This window comes from Dendrobates tinctorius, unplaced genomic scaffold (genome assembly GCF_039654945.1).
Source record: "Dendrobates tinctorius isolate UK_male_01 unplaced genomic scaffold, ASM3965494v1 ptg000171l, whole genome shotgun sequence".
Taxonomy (NCBI): domain Eukaryota; kingdom Metazoa; phylum Chordata; class Amphibia; order Anura; family Dendrobatidae; genus Dendrobates; species Dendrobates tinctorius.
Genome location: NW_027361838.1, coordinates 1,612,501 through 1,631,008, shown reverse-complemented (window position 1 = coordinate 1,631,008; position 18,508 = coordinate 1,612,501). Strand labels below are relative to the sequence as shown.

Below are 18,508 nucleotides of genomic sequence, written 5' to 3'. Positions count from 1 at the left end.
ATCCGTGGTTTATTTACATGGTTTTGAGCATAATGAAGCTGAATTTTAAATAGCTGAACACAACTAATATTTAAAGTGGTTTCTACAAAATGCAGCACAATATGCCACACAAAGAGCACTGGCTACACTTCCCGTAAGTGGCAGAAAAAGGAAGCTATAATTGGCTGCCACAAGATTCATGAGGATACAAGTGGTCAAAAACCTTACAGGGACTTCTAAAGGCATGCCGCAAAATTTGGTGGTAGCAGGCACTGTGGTTCCAATTTGCACATATGAAATACTGAAGGTCTCCATGGTGGTTTCAAAAGAATCCAGTCCAGTCCTCTATGGTAACTAGACTTTCACATTTTTCACTTCTGTAGCTGCCATCCTCAGCCTGGCACCCTGGGCATCTCTAGAACCTAGAAGGCCCTGATCACTAATCCTCACAGAGCATATGACTGGCATTGTGATGTAATGGCTACATGGGGCTAACAAATTCAAAACACCCAGCATACTTTAGGAAGGATACCTGCCACAAGAGTGAAGACTTCTCTGGTCCAGCATCCACAGAGAACCAGACTTATCGTCAGTCCAAGGTAGTGAAAATCTTTTTCTCAGCTTTAGAGATTTGGCATGGAGACCTTCAACATTTAGTATGCTCTTTAGTGTGCAAATAGAAACCTCAGTGCCTGCTGCCACCGAATCTCGCTGTAGGTCTTTTACAGACATTCTGGGATTTTTGACCACCTACATCGTCAGAAATGTGGTCACAGCAGGTGATAACTTCCTCTTTCTGCCATGTCCCGGTATTTTGTGATGAAGTTTTAGAAATCACTTGGTATATTAGTTGTGTTGAGCTATTTAAATTGTTCTTGTTTGATTGGTTTATTGAAAACAGCAGAACGTTTGTAATTTGGCTAATAAACCTACATTGCAAAGGTGGTCAAACAATTTTGATTGCAAATATATGTGATAGAAATTGTCCTGGTATTCTTGAGCAGCTGGCAATCCCTGCTGCTGATTGACATTTTTCTACCTACGGTATAGTATGCTTAAAGTAAAAAGCTGGTGATCAGTGGTGGGAGGTGTAGAAGCCAGTAGTCATGGATATCTAGGACTCATGAGCTCACATAATAGAAAGGACTCTAAGGGCCCCATCACACATAGCGACTCACCAGCGATCCCGAGAACGATATCAACTTGTCAGGATCGCTGGTGTGTCGCTACATGATCGCTGGTGAGCTGCCAAACAGGTAGCTTCACCAGCAATCAGCACCAGCGACGCCGAGCGCGTGCGTCGCTGTGTACCTTAGTTACCAGCACGCTGGTACAGGGAGCTGGTAACCAAGGTACACATCGGGTTTCTAAGTGACGTGCGCTGCTTAGAAACCCTGCGTTTACCCTAGTTACCAGCGCGCTGATCGCTGGTCTCCCGCCTGTCACACGCAGCGATGTGTGCTGGCCAGCGGGAGACTAGCGGTAAAAAAAATGTCCTGGCTATTCCAGGACGATCAGCGATAACCGGCAGGGGGGCCGGTTGCTGGTCAGTGTCACACACAGCGATCTCGCTGGTGAGATCGCTGCTGCGTCACAAAAATTTTGACTCAGCAGCGATCTCGCTTGCGAGATCGCTATGTGTGACGGGGGCTTAACTCTTGGTTGCTGCTATGACTAATAGCTACAGCAAGAAACACAGTAAATGATACACCAAGTCTGGATCATATGGGACAAATGCAGTTAATCATCTCTGGTATAGTCAGTACATCCGCGGGAGTAATATGGAAGCAAATTGCTTAATGTACCCTCTAAACTAACTCCCTTGATCATACGCAAAGACAAAGAATTGACCCAGCAGAATGGTGGATCCTAAGACACAGTTACACACCAACAGTAAGTGCCTACAGTATCTAATTTTTGCAAACCTTTGAGCAATGAAAAGCTTCTTTTTAGTTATTTATATGGCTTAAGTACCCTACAAAACACATACGTGCATCCGTGCAACATCCATGACGACCATCCATGCATCCATGCAACATCCAATACATCCATGCATTCAAGACTACAGTTCCATCACTGGGTAGGTCTGGAACTAGTAATGGTGCTGGAATGGGAGCAGCAGAATATATAGTACAGGAAGGAGAGAGTGCGCATAGCAATGATTACAATGGAGCCCATATCTGGTACTGGCTGACATCGCTACATATCTAACACCATGGAAAGGGGAAATCGGTGCTTCTTTGCCCCTAAGCTCAATTCAATTAAAGTAAGTAATATGGCTAATAACGGCTAGCCCCTTATTTCCCTGTAGCAGCCGCCCTTGCTGCCTCTATGGATTGTGCACTTTTGAATATGTGAGATATTAATCATATTTATCCTCAGTAACGTTATTAGATATTATGGTTATTTTATGTTGGCAAGTGATACATAGGCTTCATTTACAAGTCACTAATGGCCAAAAGTTTGTTAATGTTCAGGCAAAGCTGTAAAATGGCTATTTATTGTCAGAAGAGCATGGATTTCAAGTTTCCTTTCAAAGCAGTCAAAAACCATGAGCAGCAATCTTCCCCTGGTTTTTGATAGACATTTAAGACTAAACTCTGAGTTAGGACCTATTACAAGTCTTAAAGCTTAAACTTAGTAACAATGTAAAACTCTTCAAAAAAACAAACAAACAGACAAACAAACCTCTTGTACAAATGCAAGTGAGGCTAATATGTCAGAATCAACTACAGTAGTTTCATTCATTAAACTTTTTTTTTTTTTTAAGTAATACTGTGTATGTAGCATTTGCAAACTGCACCAAAGAAATACTGGACAGTATCTGTAGCGTAATGGTTTTAACAGGACAAGGCGGGTGCTGGGTGATCGAACTTTAGCAATTATTAGAAGAATAAGAAATAATAGTTGATCCAAACTTTAATAAAGTCTGATTTTCGTTTTAATAGGAACAGTGCCACCTTTGTCCGTGGTCTGTGTGTGATGTTGCAGCATATCCAATAGAGCTGAGCTGCAAAACTAGGCACAACTAATGGTCAAAAATGGCATTGTTCTACTAGTGCAAAAGAGCAAATTCAAATAATTACTCCCCAAAAATGTTATTAGCTGAACATGTGTAAATGAATGTGTAATGTACTGAAGGTGTCTAATAATTACTGATCACCATCTTCCCCAGTTTCTAGCACCACTCTGTTCCTCTTCTCACTCACGTTACTTCATTACTGACTCGTCGGCTCACACCTGGGTCTAAGTGTGACCCGGAAGTGGTAATAGAATTCAGGTGAGTGAGAATAACGGCGCTGGAACCTGTGAATACGGTGATCGGTGAGTATATTAACGCACTTGCACTACATTGCATAGACATTTACAAAGGTTTAGATAATAAAAAAAATACTGGGAGTAATTCTTTAAGGGGTATTCTCATCTCCAAAATTCCATTCCAATAATCAGTACATGTAATAATAATAATATTAGCAAACACCTCCAATTAGAAATGTAGAATAGTTCATCTCATTTGCTATGTTGCTTACCTCATGTGCAGGGCATTGCAGTAGCTTAGGTATCTATGGTTACGACCACTAACAACTAACTGTCACTATATGAGTGGTCATAATTATGGATACCTAAGCTACTGAAATGTCTTGCACATGGGGTAAGCGGCATAGCAAATCTGAGGAACTATCCTACATTTCTAATTGGAGGTGTTTGCTAATGTTATTATTATTACACCAACTACATATTGGGATAGGATCTTGGAGATGGGACTACCCCCTTACGTTTAAGTAGCCAATACCCAATAAATAAATGTTGGCAGTTTCGGTGATTTCTGACATTCTTTTGTGTTTGGAAGTCCCTGATAGATGATAGGTTCTCTGAGGAAGGGGCATATTGAATTTAAGTATGCGCTATTTTTCGCTCTGTCAGATGATAAATCCACTTTAAGCACAATTCCTGATAAAATCTAATGCAGACAGATAACTTCCATGTTTGACACATTAAAAAATAATTGTAATTTCTAAAAGTCTTCAGACACGTCAGACTAGCATATTTCATCAAACCGATCAGTGAAAAGCAAAGGTAGGAGCTTTCAGCTGAAGGCTCTGCCCTTTCGGCTATGACTGATACTTTCATCTCTTCCTCCATTCTAGCATTCAGTGAGAGTCTCAGCACATGAAAACACCACCTTGATATATCAGAGGGCTTTTTTTTTTAAACTAAGGTGACCCTTAAATCAGTCCTGTTACATCTCCACACAGGAATTATGGGTGTACTTCATAGTGATTGTATCTACTTGCTTTAGTCTTGTTGTAGCCACTTTTCTTTTTGTATTGATAATGGCGTCAAAGGGTAACTAAACTTTAAGAACACTTTTGACAAGTTCTAATCTCATGTTGAAACTTTTGATTAGTGAGGGTCTGGGTCTCAAAATCCCCAATGATGCCTAAGCAAGTTTGACACTTGGGATCTTAGGACCCAGACCCCCTCCAATTAAAACTTCAGACATGTGGTTATACAGTGGGTCTTGGAAAGTATTCAGACCCCTTTAAAATTTTCACTCTGTTTTAGTGCAGCCATTTGGTAAATTCAAAAAAGTTCATTTTTTTCTCATTAGTGTACACTCTGCACCCCATCTTGACTGAAAAAAAACAGAAATGTAGAAATTTTGGCAAATTTATTAAAAAAGAAAAACTGAAATATCACATGGTCATAAGTATTCAGATCAAGGAGATGGTGAACCAGCTTCCATAAAAATTACAAAATTTATTTGTACACAGCTGAAAACAGAATTAGGCAGGACATGGTTCACATAACCAAGTGTAGCAGCAACGTGTCAAAGCTCTGGGAAGGAACACCTAGCGTGTTTGAAACACTTGATTATGTGAACCATGTCCTGCTTAATCCTGTTTTTAGCTGTGAACAAATAAATTTTGAAATTTTTTTGGAAGCTGATTCACCATTTCCTTGATTTGTTCCACGTGAAACTACATAAGCTCCATGCTTCCTCACACCACATGCCGCAGCAGGTGAGTTGTTTTTTGACTTTTCATTTTATAAGTATTCAGACCCTTTGCTCAGACACTCACATTTAAGTCAAATGCTGTCCATTTTCTTGTGATCTTCCTTAAGATGATTCTACTCTCATTGGAGTCCAGCTGTGCTTAATTAAACTGATAAGACTTCATTTGTAAAGGCACACACCTGTCTATATAAGACCTCACAGCTTACAGTGCCTGTCAGACCAAATGAGAATCATGAGGTCAAAGGAACTGGTCAAGGAGCTCAGAGACAGAATTGTGGCAAGGCACACATCTGGCAAAGGTTACAAAATAATTTCTGCAGTACTCAAGGTTCCAAAGAGAACAGTAGACACTATAATCCTTAAATGGAAGAAGTTTGGGACCACCAGAAGTCTTCCTAGACCTGGCTGTCCAGCCAAACTGAGCAATCTTGGGAGAAGAGCCTTCGTGAGAGAGGTAAAGAAGAACCCCAAGATCACTGTGGCTGAGTTCCACAAATTCAGTCAGGAAATGGGAGAAAGTTCCACAAAGTCAACTGTCACTGCAGCCCTCCACCAGCCAGTCCTTTATGGCAGAGTGGCCTGAATGAAGCCTCTCCTCAGTGCCAGACATATGAAAGCCCGCATAGTTTGCTAAAAAACACATGAAGGACCCCCAGACTACGAGAAATAAGATTCTCTGGTCTGATGAGACGAATATAGAACTTTTTGGTGATAATTCAAAGTGGTATGTGTGGAGAAAACCAAGCACTGCTCATCACCTGCCCAATACAATCCTAAAAGTGAAACAAGATGGTGGCAACATCATGCTATGGGGGTGATTTTCAGCTGCAGGGACAGGATGACTAGTTGCAATTGAAGGAAACATGAATGTGGCCAAGTACAGAGATATCCTGGATGAAAACCTCTTCCAGAGTTCTATGGACCTCAGACTTGGCCGAAGGTTCACCTTCCAACAAGACAATTACCCTAAGCACACAGCTAAAATAACAAAGGAGTGGCTTCAGAACAACTCTGTGACCATTCTTGACTGACCCAGCCAGAGCCCTGATCTAAACCCAATTGAGCATCCCTGGAGAGACCTGAAAATGGCTGTCTACCAATGTTCACCATCCAACCTGACGGAACTGGAGAGGATCTGCATGGAAGAATGGCAGAGGATCCCCAAATCCAGGTGTGAAAAACTTGATGCATCATTCCCAAGAAGACTCATGGCTGTACTAGCTCAAAATGGTGCTTCCACTCAATACTGACCATGTGATATTTCAGTTTTTGTTTTTTAATAAATTTGCAAAAAATTCTACATTTCTGCATTTTTTCAGTCAAGATGGGTGCAGAGTGTACATTAATGAAAAAAATGAACTTATTTGAATTTACCAAATGGCTGCAATAAAACAGTGACAAATTTAAAGGGGTCTGGCTGCAATAAAACAAAGAGTGAAAAATTTAAAGAGGTCTGAATACTTTCCATACCCACTGTAACATGTCAAATGTTTTTTTTAAAGTTTTGCTGCTTTTTTTGCTGCGTTTTTCAGCATCCCAAAGTTCAGCTTTGCTTCCACCATGCAAGCATGAACAATACAAATTTTCAGGCCACCAATGCAAGACATATGTGACATCATAAAACATTTTTTGGAAAAAAGGGCAAATTGATCAAATTATTTAGTGGAAAAAGTTTTTTTTATGTCTGAAAAATGGTGACTATTCTGAACATAAAAGTTCATGAAAAAATACACAATTGCAAATGTAAAAACAGCGGGAGGAGTAGAATTGGTCAGGCATAGTTTACCTAAGGGTCCCGTTTCACATAGCGACGCACCAGCGATCCCGACAACGATACGACCTGGTAGGGATCGCTGGCGCGTTGCTAAATGATCGCTAGTAAGATGTCAAACAGGCAGAGCTCTTCAACGACGCACCAGCGATCCCGACAACGATACGACCTGGTAAGGATCGCTGGTGCGTTGTCACACAGCAGCTATTCTGAACGATTTCAGCCCGTGTCCCTGAGTTCTGCGTCGCCAACGAGGTCGCTCGTCGGCGTCAAACACAGCGATGCGGGCTGGCCAGCGGGACATCAACGATGAAAAAATGGCCCAGGACATTCAAGCACGATCAGCGATATCCAGCAGGGGTCCGGTCGCCGCTGCGTGTCACATGTAGCGAGATCACTGGCGAGGTCTCTGTTGCGTCACAAATCGGTGACGCTTTAGTGAGCTCGCTAGCGATCTCGCTATGTGAGACGGGGCCTTAGGACATGGGCAATGCACTGAGTTGGTCCGTCACTGTTTACTTTCACACATTGGTTGGGCATTGCATTGGTCAGGTATTGTTCAATTTCATACATCTGTCAGGCATTGCTCACTTTTACACATTGGTGGGGTATTTAAATGATCAGGCTTTCTTTACTTTAATACATACTACTAATTTCATTAAACTGTACTAATTTTAACTGGGAGGACACCAAGACATTTAGATTTAATCTTGGGGAAATCACGAAAATAAATGTGTATGACATCCTGCTGTACCTGCATTCTTTTCACTGGAAAAAAATGCTGCAAAAACTGATTGCAATGCTTTTTGCTGTTTTTTTTACACTTTCTCATTGCTTCTATGGGAGAAAAAATGCTGCAAAAATGCCAAAAGATGGGACATGCTGCAGTGTGTGAACAAGATTTCTGAAAACTCATAGCTTTTGCTGGTACTGTAAAAAGCAGCTTTTAATTTGCAATACAAAGCGCAAAAACGAAAATGTGTGAATGTAGCCTAAGAAGCCTTTAGGCTATGTGCCCACAATGCGATTTTTAAGCGTTTTTGCCGTGATTTTCGGCACAAAAATGTTTAAAAATCGTGTACAGAACGCCCCCCATGCATTCCTATGGCATTCCGCACATGCTGTGCTAATGCTGCGCTTTTTTCCGCGGCAGAAACGCATCGCGGAAAAAATCGCAGCATGCTCATTCTTTTGTGCGGAATCGCAAAGAATTGCCGCGATTCCGCACCCATAGGAATTCATGAGAATTGCTTACTTAAGTTAAGCGTATCATGTGCGGTTGGTACCCACGGTGTGGAGGAGAGGAGACTGTCCTCCAGGCCCTGGGTACCATACCCCTGTAAAAAAAAGAATAAAAAATAAAAAATCGGGGGATATTTACCTTCCGATGTCCAGCGCTGCATTCCCGGCCTAAGCGTTCCCAGTAATGCCTTGCGGCACGGTCCTGTGATGACGTAGTCTCGCGTGACTCTAGCGGTCTAGCGAGATCGCTATAGTAACGCGAGACCAACGTCATCACAGGTCTCGCAAGGCATTACTGGGAACGCTGCGGCCCGGGATGGCAGTGCGGGACATCGGAAGGTAAATATACCCCGATTTTTTATTTTTTTATAATTATTAACATTTTATCTTTTACTATTGATGCCGCATAGGCGGCCTCAATAGTAAAAACCTGGTCACACTTGTCAAACACTATGTTTGATGAGTGTGACCAACCTGTCAATCACTTTCCAAGCGATGCTTGGAAAGTGCTTGAAAAAATCGCGGCAAATTCGCGAACAGAATCGCGGTAAAATCGCGGTGAAATCGCGCGGAAAAAAATGCGCGATTTCTGGGAAGGAGTCCGGTTTTTAGTGTGCGTTTTAAAACGCTACGTGGGCAAATAGCTTTAATGTTCATGAATGAAATATACTGAATGCGTCTGTGGCATAACAATAAAAAATGTAAATATTTACTTTTACTTGTCTGTATCTTGTCTTCTGAATAAACTGTACCTATAATTTTGAGGAGAAAGGGTGAAAAGAATACAGTCACAAGCCATAATAATGGAAGATGAATTCTATCATTGTCAAGGGGCGCATGCAAACATTAGGGAATTGCATACATGGGAGAGATCTATACAGAGCTGGTTACATCAGTTTTGCTCAGGAACATTAATTATGCAAATAGGATTCATCTATGCCGACAACTGAACTATCCTGCTAAATATTTCACATAAATTATTAGGTAACTGCATGATCGTTCCAATGCGCATCCATCCCGGTATCATACATCGCTATCAGCAAAGTATCTCCGTCAGGTCACATGGCCATCCATCAAGCTTCATCTCACCACTCATTTATAGCAAAATCCTCCATGATGGATGTTATAAATGGCTTAAGGTTATTTACAGCTCGCCAGCACAAAGCCTCACAAGAATAAACAGAGATTTTCATTAATTTGACTCCTATGCAATTTTACATCTCCCATTCTGTGTAAGCACGGTACGTCGGTTAGTGAACGGCCCCATTACAGCTTAATGGACGTTGTTAATTCCTAAAGAGTCTTAATTTCAGATTTTTAATCACCCCTTAACTATTCAATTAAATTTCAATAAAATGTTAAGTACTTAAACTAGCCTACCCATTTTTCGTCGTAAAATAGTTTTCACATTAATACTGATAGGGAATGGTGTGAATGTAAGGAGGTTAATAAAATGAAATAGTATTCTATACCGCAGTCCTGCTGGACACATAACAAATCATCAAACGCAGCAAACACAGAAAATATTTATCATTTTTAAGTACATATGTTGTATTAGCAAAAATGTTATGCCTGACATAGACTAGAAGCCATACATCTGCTTTACGCCATTATCTGCCACTTGCACAGTACAAAGAGCAAACTATCTAATCCACACACTCTATACAGCAAGGTGAACAATGCATTCACCCACACTCCTCCCAAAACAATATGCCCTTTCTTCACACACCACACTTTCTGCCACATACAATTAAAGTTCATATACAACTGTAAAAAGGGACTAACAGCACAAAATGACTGTTCAAACCAAGCACAGGCACTCTGTGTGCCGCTGTCATGACCAAACACTTCAGTGCATCCTTGCACCTGCTTGTTTTCCATCTACGGTAGCTCTGCCCCCCACTTGCTCTGTCAAAGCCAGATCTGTCAATCAAGGAAGAGGAAGGCGGAGACAGATGGAAAACCTGTGAGGGGGAGGTGCATTTATTGTTTAAATAAATAAAAAAATGGTCTGGGGTCTCGCTTAATTTTCATAACCAGCAGAGGGAAAGCCGACAGCTGGGGGCTGATTCTCACAGCTGTTTGCTTATCCTTTACTGGGTATTATATGGGAGACCCCAACCAAAAATGATGTGGGGGTCCTCCTTATATTTACTAACCAGCAAAGGCTAAACAGATCGCTCTGGGCTGAAATTGTAGACTAAGAAGGAGCCATGGATATTGGCTCCCTTCCAAAGTGAGAACATCAGTCTTCAGCTGCTTCAGAAGAGGAGAATCCATCAGATGCCCCAAATCTGGTGCTTAGTCTCTACTCTTCCCACTTGCCCAGGTGCGGTGGCAAGCTGGGTAATATTTGTGAGGCTGACGTTAGCTGTTTTATGTTTGCTGACATAAATTCCAGCTGTTAGTAATGGAGAGGTTTCTATCAGACACCCCCATTATTAACTCCATAGTCAAATTTACTAAAGACACAGAGCAAAGTCCTTTAATTGAAATAAACACTCCACAACCCTCTATTACACATTTATTCACCAAAAATAAAAATAATGCAAAGTTATATCCTGTGGCTGCGTGTGATCATGGTAACGTCATTAAGGATACAGGTCTCCCCTATAATAACCAGTAAAGGCTAAGCAAATAGCTGTGAGCTGATATTAATAGCCTGGGAACTTTTATGGTTATTAGCCTTTTCCCAGAATATTAACATCAGCCTCTTTCTTTCAACTGGTTAGGAAAATGAAGGGGGACCCCATACCATTTTTTTTTAGGTTTATGTAATACACACCATACACAGACAGCGGTGGCTTACTCCAACTCCCATCAGCATCGCCTGGTCTTGCAGATCGCAGGGAGACCAAGTGACAATGATGAGAGCTGCATTCACCACCCGGTGCCTGAGAACAGTGCTAATTGTACTGCTTTTCCCATGTGTCGGTACGTGTCACACTGATGACACACGGATGTCAGCAGTGTGCACATGTGCAGCATGCATTTAGTCTGTGTGCAAGTTTTTCAGAGGGGCACCCTGTTTGTGTGAAAAATTTTACATGTGCTCTCACCTGTGAATACAAAAGGTGTGCATGTGGCCGTATTTGCGGTCCTAAAAATACGCACTGCATAAGGACATAAAAAACGGACATGTGAAGAAGGCCTAAGATTGTATAAAGATCTCTCTTGCTCATTAGAATCACAGAAAGATCATATATTGTGCTATGCCCTAAAGCACAATAAATTAAATCCAGTTTGCACTATCCTTTGTAATGCACTTGCTGAATGATGAAAATGGCTGAACTTGCTCAATAGAAAAGGTTCTTTTTGCATGTATGTGTGCACTTTGAGTACTCAATTCTACCATAGGAAGCAAAATAGTGAATATAGTGTCACAAAGACCAAAAGAAATAGAATTGTGCGCATCAAAAGTGTCTCAAGCACTCTCTTAATGAGTAGTGTCTGATCTTCAGCGCTGCGAGGACCTCAATATTCCGGTGATGCTGCAGTCCACAGCCCATAGAACAAGTGCCTACTGCACGTCTTATGGGCTGTGGGAAAAATTAATCTCTTTCTCCTTTTCTTCACTTTTATTGCATTGCATGTATATATATATATATATATATATATATATATATACGCATATAAATGTGTAAAAGTATAAGTATATATATATAGAACTGGTGGCCTACAGGTGCAAGCATATGGTAATTCACTAATATATTCAGTGTGTGTATATATATATATATATATATATATATATATACACACAGTATATATATATGCACACACACTGAATATGAACTACCATATGCATGCATCTATAGGCCACCTGTATTAATATTAACTCTATGTAGCACTCAGCACCATTCTCCTTCTCTCATTCTACAGATTCCACCATACCTGCAATGCAGAAAAGGATTTCCAGTTTGTCAAGGAGCGCTTCCGGCTGATTCATTAATTACTCCGAATATTTAAAGGAATATCCAGTTTATTATTAGACATAAAAACACAATGCGTTTCGGCTATACATAAAATTAGCCTTCAACAGGTAATTTTTGCGTTGTGTTTTTATGTCTGATGAAGGCTAATTTTATGTATAGCCGAAACGCGTTGTGTTTTTATGTCTAATAATAAACTGGATATTCCTTTAAATATTCGGAGTAATTAATGAATCAGCTGGAAGCGCTCCTTGACAAACTGGAAATCCTTTTCTGCATTCTCTGACGAATCTTCTACAAGGTAGTTTGTTCCACCTGTTTTGAGCTGCAGGCCAGCAGATCCAGACGATTACTCCAGTACCCAAACACAGGGTTATACGCTGAGCAACAAGACACCAAAAAGATTTGCACCCCCCCTTCTTTTTCTGGATATTCCTTGAAATACTCGGAGTAATTAATGAATCAGCCAGAAGCGCTCCTTGACAAACTCGAAATCTTTCTCACCAAACCAGCAATAAATCTTTGAAAATTTGGTCCCACTCCTTGATTTAATTATATGCCTGAAGTCCGGGAAACAAATTTTAGACTGAGTTCCAGAATATTCTACTGCAGCTCCAATACCTAAAATCACCTTCATCAGTGAAAGGGAAGCTGTCACCAGTAAAAACGCTATTAAACCTGCAGATATTGGGTTGATGCGCAGGTTAACAGCGTTATTAACCTGCCAGGCACCTGCACGTAGCCGATTGCCGGCACTCACTGACAGCTGACCCCAATGCAGAGCCAGTGTCAGTCAGGGCCGGGGTTGCGGTTACAGCCGCCACTCTCTATATTCAGAGCGGTGACAGAATCAGCACTGCCCCCATGACTGAAACCAGAATGTTACCGGGGGAATAAAGTTCATTTTCTCCCTGCAGCATTCAGCTAAGTGTGGGCAGGTTGAGAACGCTATTACCCTGCAGATAAACCCTATATCTGCAGGTTTGAATTGCTTTTTATGGTGACAGGCTCCCTTTAAAGCTTCATTTGTTACAACAGTTCCAGAGAGGAAAGTGGCTGCGATAAGCACAATACACTATACGGCTGGAAAACAAACAGGATACACCTGTGAAATGCTGAAGTGTAAATCGAGATTTATGTTTATTCTCTAAGTTCAGTTTCCGGCCATGATTAGGTTGGTAGCTGGAGTAAACTTGCGGCAGAGAGACAATCTGGACTCTGCTACAGTGTCCTTGTAGTAAATAGGTATTTATCAGAATGGCCGTAATTGTAATGCTACATTTTCCATCCTATGGCCACTAGAAAACAAATTCTAATCCTTCCATGGCTTCTTCATCTAAATCAACTATATGCCAGTATAGCCAAGAGCAGAGTCAGGTACCATATAGTGAGAGGGATTGTCTATGATTACTGTTCAGCAATTTGGCTGATTTCCTGCCTCTAACCATGAATACCTCAAATGCTCATCAGAGCAAAGTTGAAAGGGAACCTGTCAAGCCATGGGGAGCAGGAATCCTAGTCTGGCTACACAATTGCATCTAGTTTTTTATTGAAAAGCTCCAGTGTTTCATAGAATAGTTTAAAGATCCAGTCGGGGACAAGATTAATCCAATCTCGTCAGTAGATTGATAGAGACCTGTCAATCATAAAAAGTGATGGAGGAAGAAGCCGTCTAGGTGGTGCTCGTCTCATCTTTGCCTATGATCTTGGTCAGATCTTTAAACTATGCTTTCTCTGAAACGCTGGAACGGTTCAGAGAAAAACAAACAGAAAAGATAATACATTTATCAGGTGTAGTCACACTACACCACAAACGGCGCTTGCTGCCCCACGCTTCCAGCTCATCTCAGGACCTCTGCCTGGTCTCTGCCAGACCGGACCTTTACATATGGCACTTTAGACCCTCCTGCACATTCATACTGCCGTGATTGCTTCTTTTTCTCTTGTGCTTTAAGTGAGGTTTGAAAAAGACCCGACATAGGGTCGAAACGTTACCTCAGCGCACTATTCCCCTGTGGTGTCTTCAATAAAAAATTTTTTGCATTGAAAATCAAAATTTCCCAGAGTGCAGCTGTTTTCTCTTCACTAGATGGCTGTGGGCACAGATCTGTCCACTTTGAGTTCTATGATAGCCGCCTGTATTTCTGTTCCCTCCTCCCATCTATATCACATGTCATGTCACACAAACATACAGGATGTGATTAAGACCCTGTTCACATGTCTGCTTTCCTTGTACTTGTTCTGGTCATGTTTTTTCATGAGAGAACAAGCACCCAGTAGAGTTTATGGGAATGGTCAGACGTCTGTTTCATGTTTTAATAATAATAATAATAATAATAATAATGAATTTTATTTCTATAGCGCCGACACATTCCGCAGCACTTTACATTTCAGAGGGGATTTGTACAGACAATAGACATTACAGCATAACAATAATCACATACAGTAGATTATAACAAATACCAAGAGGAAAGAGGGCCCTGCTCGCAAGCTTACAGTCTATGAGGAAAGAGGTAGACATGAAAGGTGGGTGGTAACAGTTGCCCTGATTGTATGGACCAGCCATAATAAGTGTGTAACAGTACAAACACAGAGGGCTAAATGGATGCATAAAGCATGTGGGAACATGATGCGGGGAATCTGGTTATGGTAAAACTTTTGGCTGTGCCACACAGGGATAGATTAGGTTATTGTGTTGAGGCGATAGGCCAGTCTGAATAAATGCGTTTTCAGGGCACGCTTAAAATTGTGGGGATTGGGGACTAATCGTATTGACCTGGGAATTGCATTCCAAAGAACTGGCGCAGCACATGTAAAGTCTTGGAGACGGGAGTGGGAGGTTCTGACTATTGAGGATGCTAACCTCAGGTCATCAGCAGAACGGAGGGCGCGGGTAGGGTGGTATACTGAAACAAGGGAGGAGATGTAGGGTGGTGCTGAGCTATGGAGGGCTTTGTGGGTGAGGGTAATAAGTTTATACTGAATTCTGGAGTGGACCAACTGTGGTTTTCTTTACCATCTAATGGTTGGGGAAGATTAGAATTTTATTTATTAATTTTTTGGCCAAAAAAAATGTATGCCATGCTGATGGTAAAAACTGATTGGATGAAAATTGGATGAACAATGTTCTGGGTTTTTTATTGTACGAAAAAAAATAAACACGGATGTCTGAATGGGGTCTTATGCTGTACGGAAAACAAACTGAAGGGCTGGACAATGTCAGATGGGCCGATTTAGCAGTGGGTTATATCGCATCACAGCACTTATAATGCTACCTGCATCGGATGAAGATACCTTCAATAATTGTGGCAGAGAAGAGAGCCATTGTGATATATTTTTTTATGATATCATGGACGTTCCAGTTTTCTTCTTCACCAAATGACCACTATTCAAACTGGCTATTCCACACAGCGTCTTTCTCTGTGTGATCCTATGAAAGTCTTTATGCAAATCTCATAGAACTCCATTGAGAAACTCAATTTCTGGTCCACACAGAAGCCGCTGTATGATCCGGCCAATCTGAATTGTGGTGACAAGATACAGAAGAAGACAAGAACAATGCTGATATCAGGAAAAGACGATGATCGGTAGTTATAAAAGCTCATACGTACTTCAAATTTAAATTCAAATTCAAAGAAGCTTTATTGGCAGAACTAAATACACATTAGTTTTGCTAAAGCAAGTGTACAAAAGGGAATAGGGATATGGACTGTAGGGATGTTGAGTAGGGGCTGTAGGAAAGATGTATGGGGGCAGATCCAGGATGGGGCTATAGAAGTCCATGGCATAGGGAAGGTGGATGGGGGGATGGGGCAGATCCAGGGTGGGGCTATAGAAGTCCATGGCATAGGGAAGGTGGATGGGGGGATGGGGCAGATCCAGGGTGGGGGCCATAGAAGTCCATGGCATATCATAGTTCTCTTTCTCGCAGTCTATGGCATGCGCTCACATATTGCGCTGCTATCTCCACTGCTCTCTCTTCTTCCCCCAGCAGGATATGTTTTCTCTTCCTCCTTCATGGTGATGAAATCCGAGAAGAGATGTGAGAGTCTCCTGAAGTGAGTGTCCCTCACTGCTGAGTATTTGGGGCAGTGTAGCAGGAAGTGGGTCTCATCCTCCAGGGCCTCCTGGTCACAGTGTTGGCACAGTCTTTCCTCCCTGGGCTTGTAGCTCTGCCTGTGTCGGCCGGATTCGATGGCCAGACTGTGGGCCAAATTGTGTCTATACCGGCTCAGGATCTTGCAGTCTCTGGGGTCCGGGAGTTTCTCCAGGTATGGGGCCAGTCTGTTGTCTCTCTGTAGACTCTGGTACATGGTCAGTTTCTGTGAGCTGATGATGTCGTTCTTCCAGTCACTTACGTACCTCTCCTGGCCTTCGTCTACCATCTTCCTGATTCCGACTTTTGTCAGGTTGTTGTGATTGGTGTTCTTAGTGTTCTTGGTGTACTTTACAACATACTTATTGTTAAGGGAATAAGAAATCGTCATTTTCCTGGGAGTGCTTCTTTAAAGTGAGTATGCACAAAATTGACTGTTCACCAAGCACAGGCACCACCCGGTGAACCTTGCAGTGGCCAAGCAGTTCTTTGTACCTTCCCACCTACTTGAGTTTGATACAAACAATGCTTGGCCATGCCAAGGGTGTGCTGAGTGCCTGGCATAGGCATACTAATGACTATTTTGAACAAAGGCAGACCACACTTTAAAGGGGTTTTTGCACTTTGAGTAAACTGGGCCTCAAACGCTCATATGCCTAAGAAACTCTTAGTCACCCTCCTAAAATGACATTCTTGTTAACCAATGCTGCACAGGTCTAGGTGTTATAGCTGGCGCAGTCACATCATGTCGACATCACGCATCACTGCTGCAGCCAATTACTGAGCTCAGAGGCTTATGCTGTCTACTTAGGCAAGCAAAGAGCATGCAAGTACATCTTCCTTGCCAAGGAAACCAGCCACCTTGGGTAACAACAGGTAAACAAAATGGATGAAAAATGTTTGTTCTTGAGAATAGAGGTGACTTTTAATAAGTAGTATTTACCCTAGAAATAGCGCAGCATGCAGAGCTTTTTTTCTGCTCTAAAATCTGACACACAAGGGACTCAATAATAATCAATGGGTTCCCCGGATTCCATCTTTATCAAAATAGAACAGACTAACAGACTGTGTGTTTATATTAGTTTTTCAGGAGGAATGATACAGCTCTTTATAGAAAATTGTGTCGCCCATGGCATCCATGTACCCGAGCAACATGCTGGTGGTGGTGTGGCCCAGGATAAAACATTGACACATTGGTTTCCTTAAGACTCTGGTTACTCCTCTGATGCTTCGTCTAAGTCTAAACTTGCCCAGCTCAATCCTACTCCTCGCCCCGGGCACTCCACCGGTTATGCCATGCATCATTTTGTCTTTGCAACATGGCTCTCCAGTATGGTCTAAGGCAGGTTTCACATTTGCGTTTTTTTGCGCTGCGTTTTTGCGCATACGTGCGCATGCGCTTTTTCCCCTATATGTAACATGGGTGCGCATACGTGCGCGTTGGCATGTGCACGTATGCGTTTTTCGTGCGCTGCGTTTTTTTAAGGTGTGCGTCCATAAAGTCCAGACGCTACATGTTGCATTTTTTGGTCCACCCGACTGCTTAAAAAAAACGCATGCGTACGTTTTTGCCAAAAAATTAACATTACAGTCTATGGGTGCGCATACGTGCGCGCTGGCATGCGCACGTATTCGTTTTTTTAAGCATGCGTTTTTAAAGTCAACATTAGGGATGAGCTTTACTATATTGACTACTAACCCAAAACCATAACCCTAAACCTACTAACCCTAAACATGCGTTTTTTAAGTCAACATTAGGGATGAGCTTTACTATATTGACTACTAACCCTAAACCATAACCCTAACCCTACTAAACATAACCATAACCCCTAACCCTACTAACCCTAACCCTACCACTAACCCTACTAACCCTTACACTAACCCTACTAACCCTAACACTAACCCTACTAACTCTAAGCATAACCCTAACCCTACTAACCCTAACCCTACTAAACATAACCATAACTCCTACCCCTAATCCTAATCCTACCCCTAACCCTTACCCTACTAACCCTAACCCTACCCCTATTCCTAACTCTACCCCTAACCCTAACCCTACCCCTAACCTTTACCCTACTAACCCTAACCCTACCCCTAACCCTTACCCTAACCCTACCCCTAACCCTTACCCTACTAACCCTAACCCTACCCCTAACCCTTACCCTAACCCTACCCCTTACCCTACTAACCATAAACCCTAACCCTACCCCAAATCCTTTTTTGGGTGAAGACAAACAATGTGGAAAAAAACGCAAACGCACTAAAAACGCATACAAACGCATCAAAACGCTGCGTTTTTTCCTGCATGCGCATAAAAATGCTTGAAAAAAATTCAGCGTTTGTATGCGTTTTTTCCATGCTTTTTTTGCGCAAAAAAACGCGCTGCAAAAAAAAGCAAGTGTGAAAGTAGCCTTATAATCAGATGAAAAGAGGCCTAATAATAAATATAGAATTATGTTTAAAGAGAACCT

The 18,508-nt window shown here is 41.9% G+C and overlaps 1 protein-coding gene across 4 annotated transcripts in view; it reads right to left on the bottom strand.

Moving 5' to 3' along the window:
* Window positions 1-18,508, bottom strand: part of ZNF521 (zinc finger protein 521) — a 532,966-nt gene that overhangs the window by 212,182 nt on the left and 302,276 nt on the right. For 3 of the 4 annotated variants that reach the window (XM_073550821.1, XM_073550823.1, XM_073550820.1), the window contains one exon: window positions 8,726-8,764. The exons of the other annotated variant lie outside the window; for it this stretch is intronic. In XM_073550821.1, coding sequence (XP_073406922.1) covers window positions 8,726-8,764 — 39 coding nt within the window. The remainder of the gene's footprint in view (window positions 1-8,725; window positions 8,765-18,508) is intronic. 4 annotated transcript variants of the gene reach the window in all.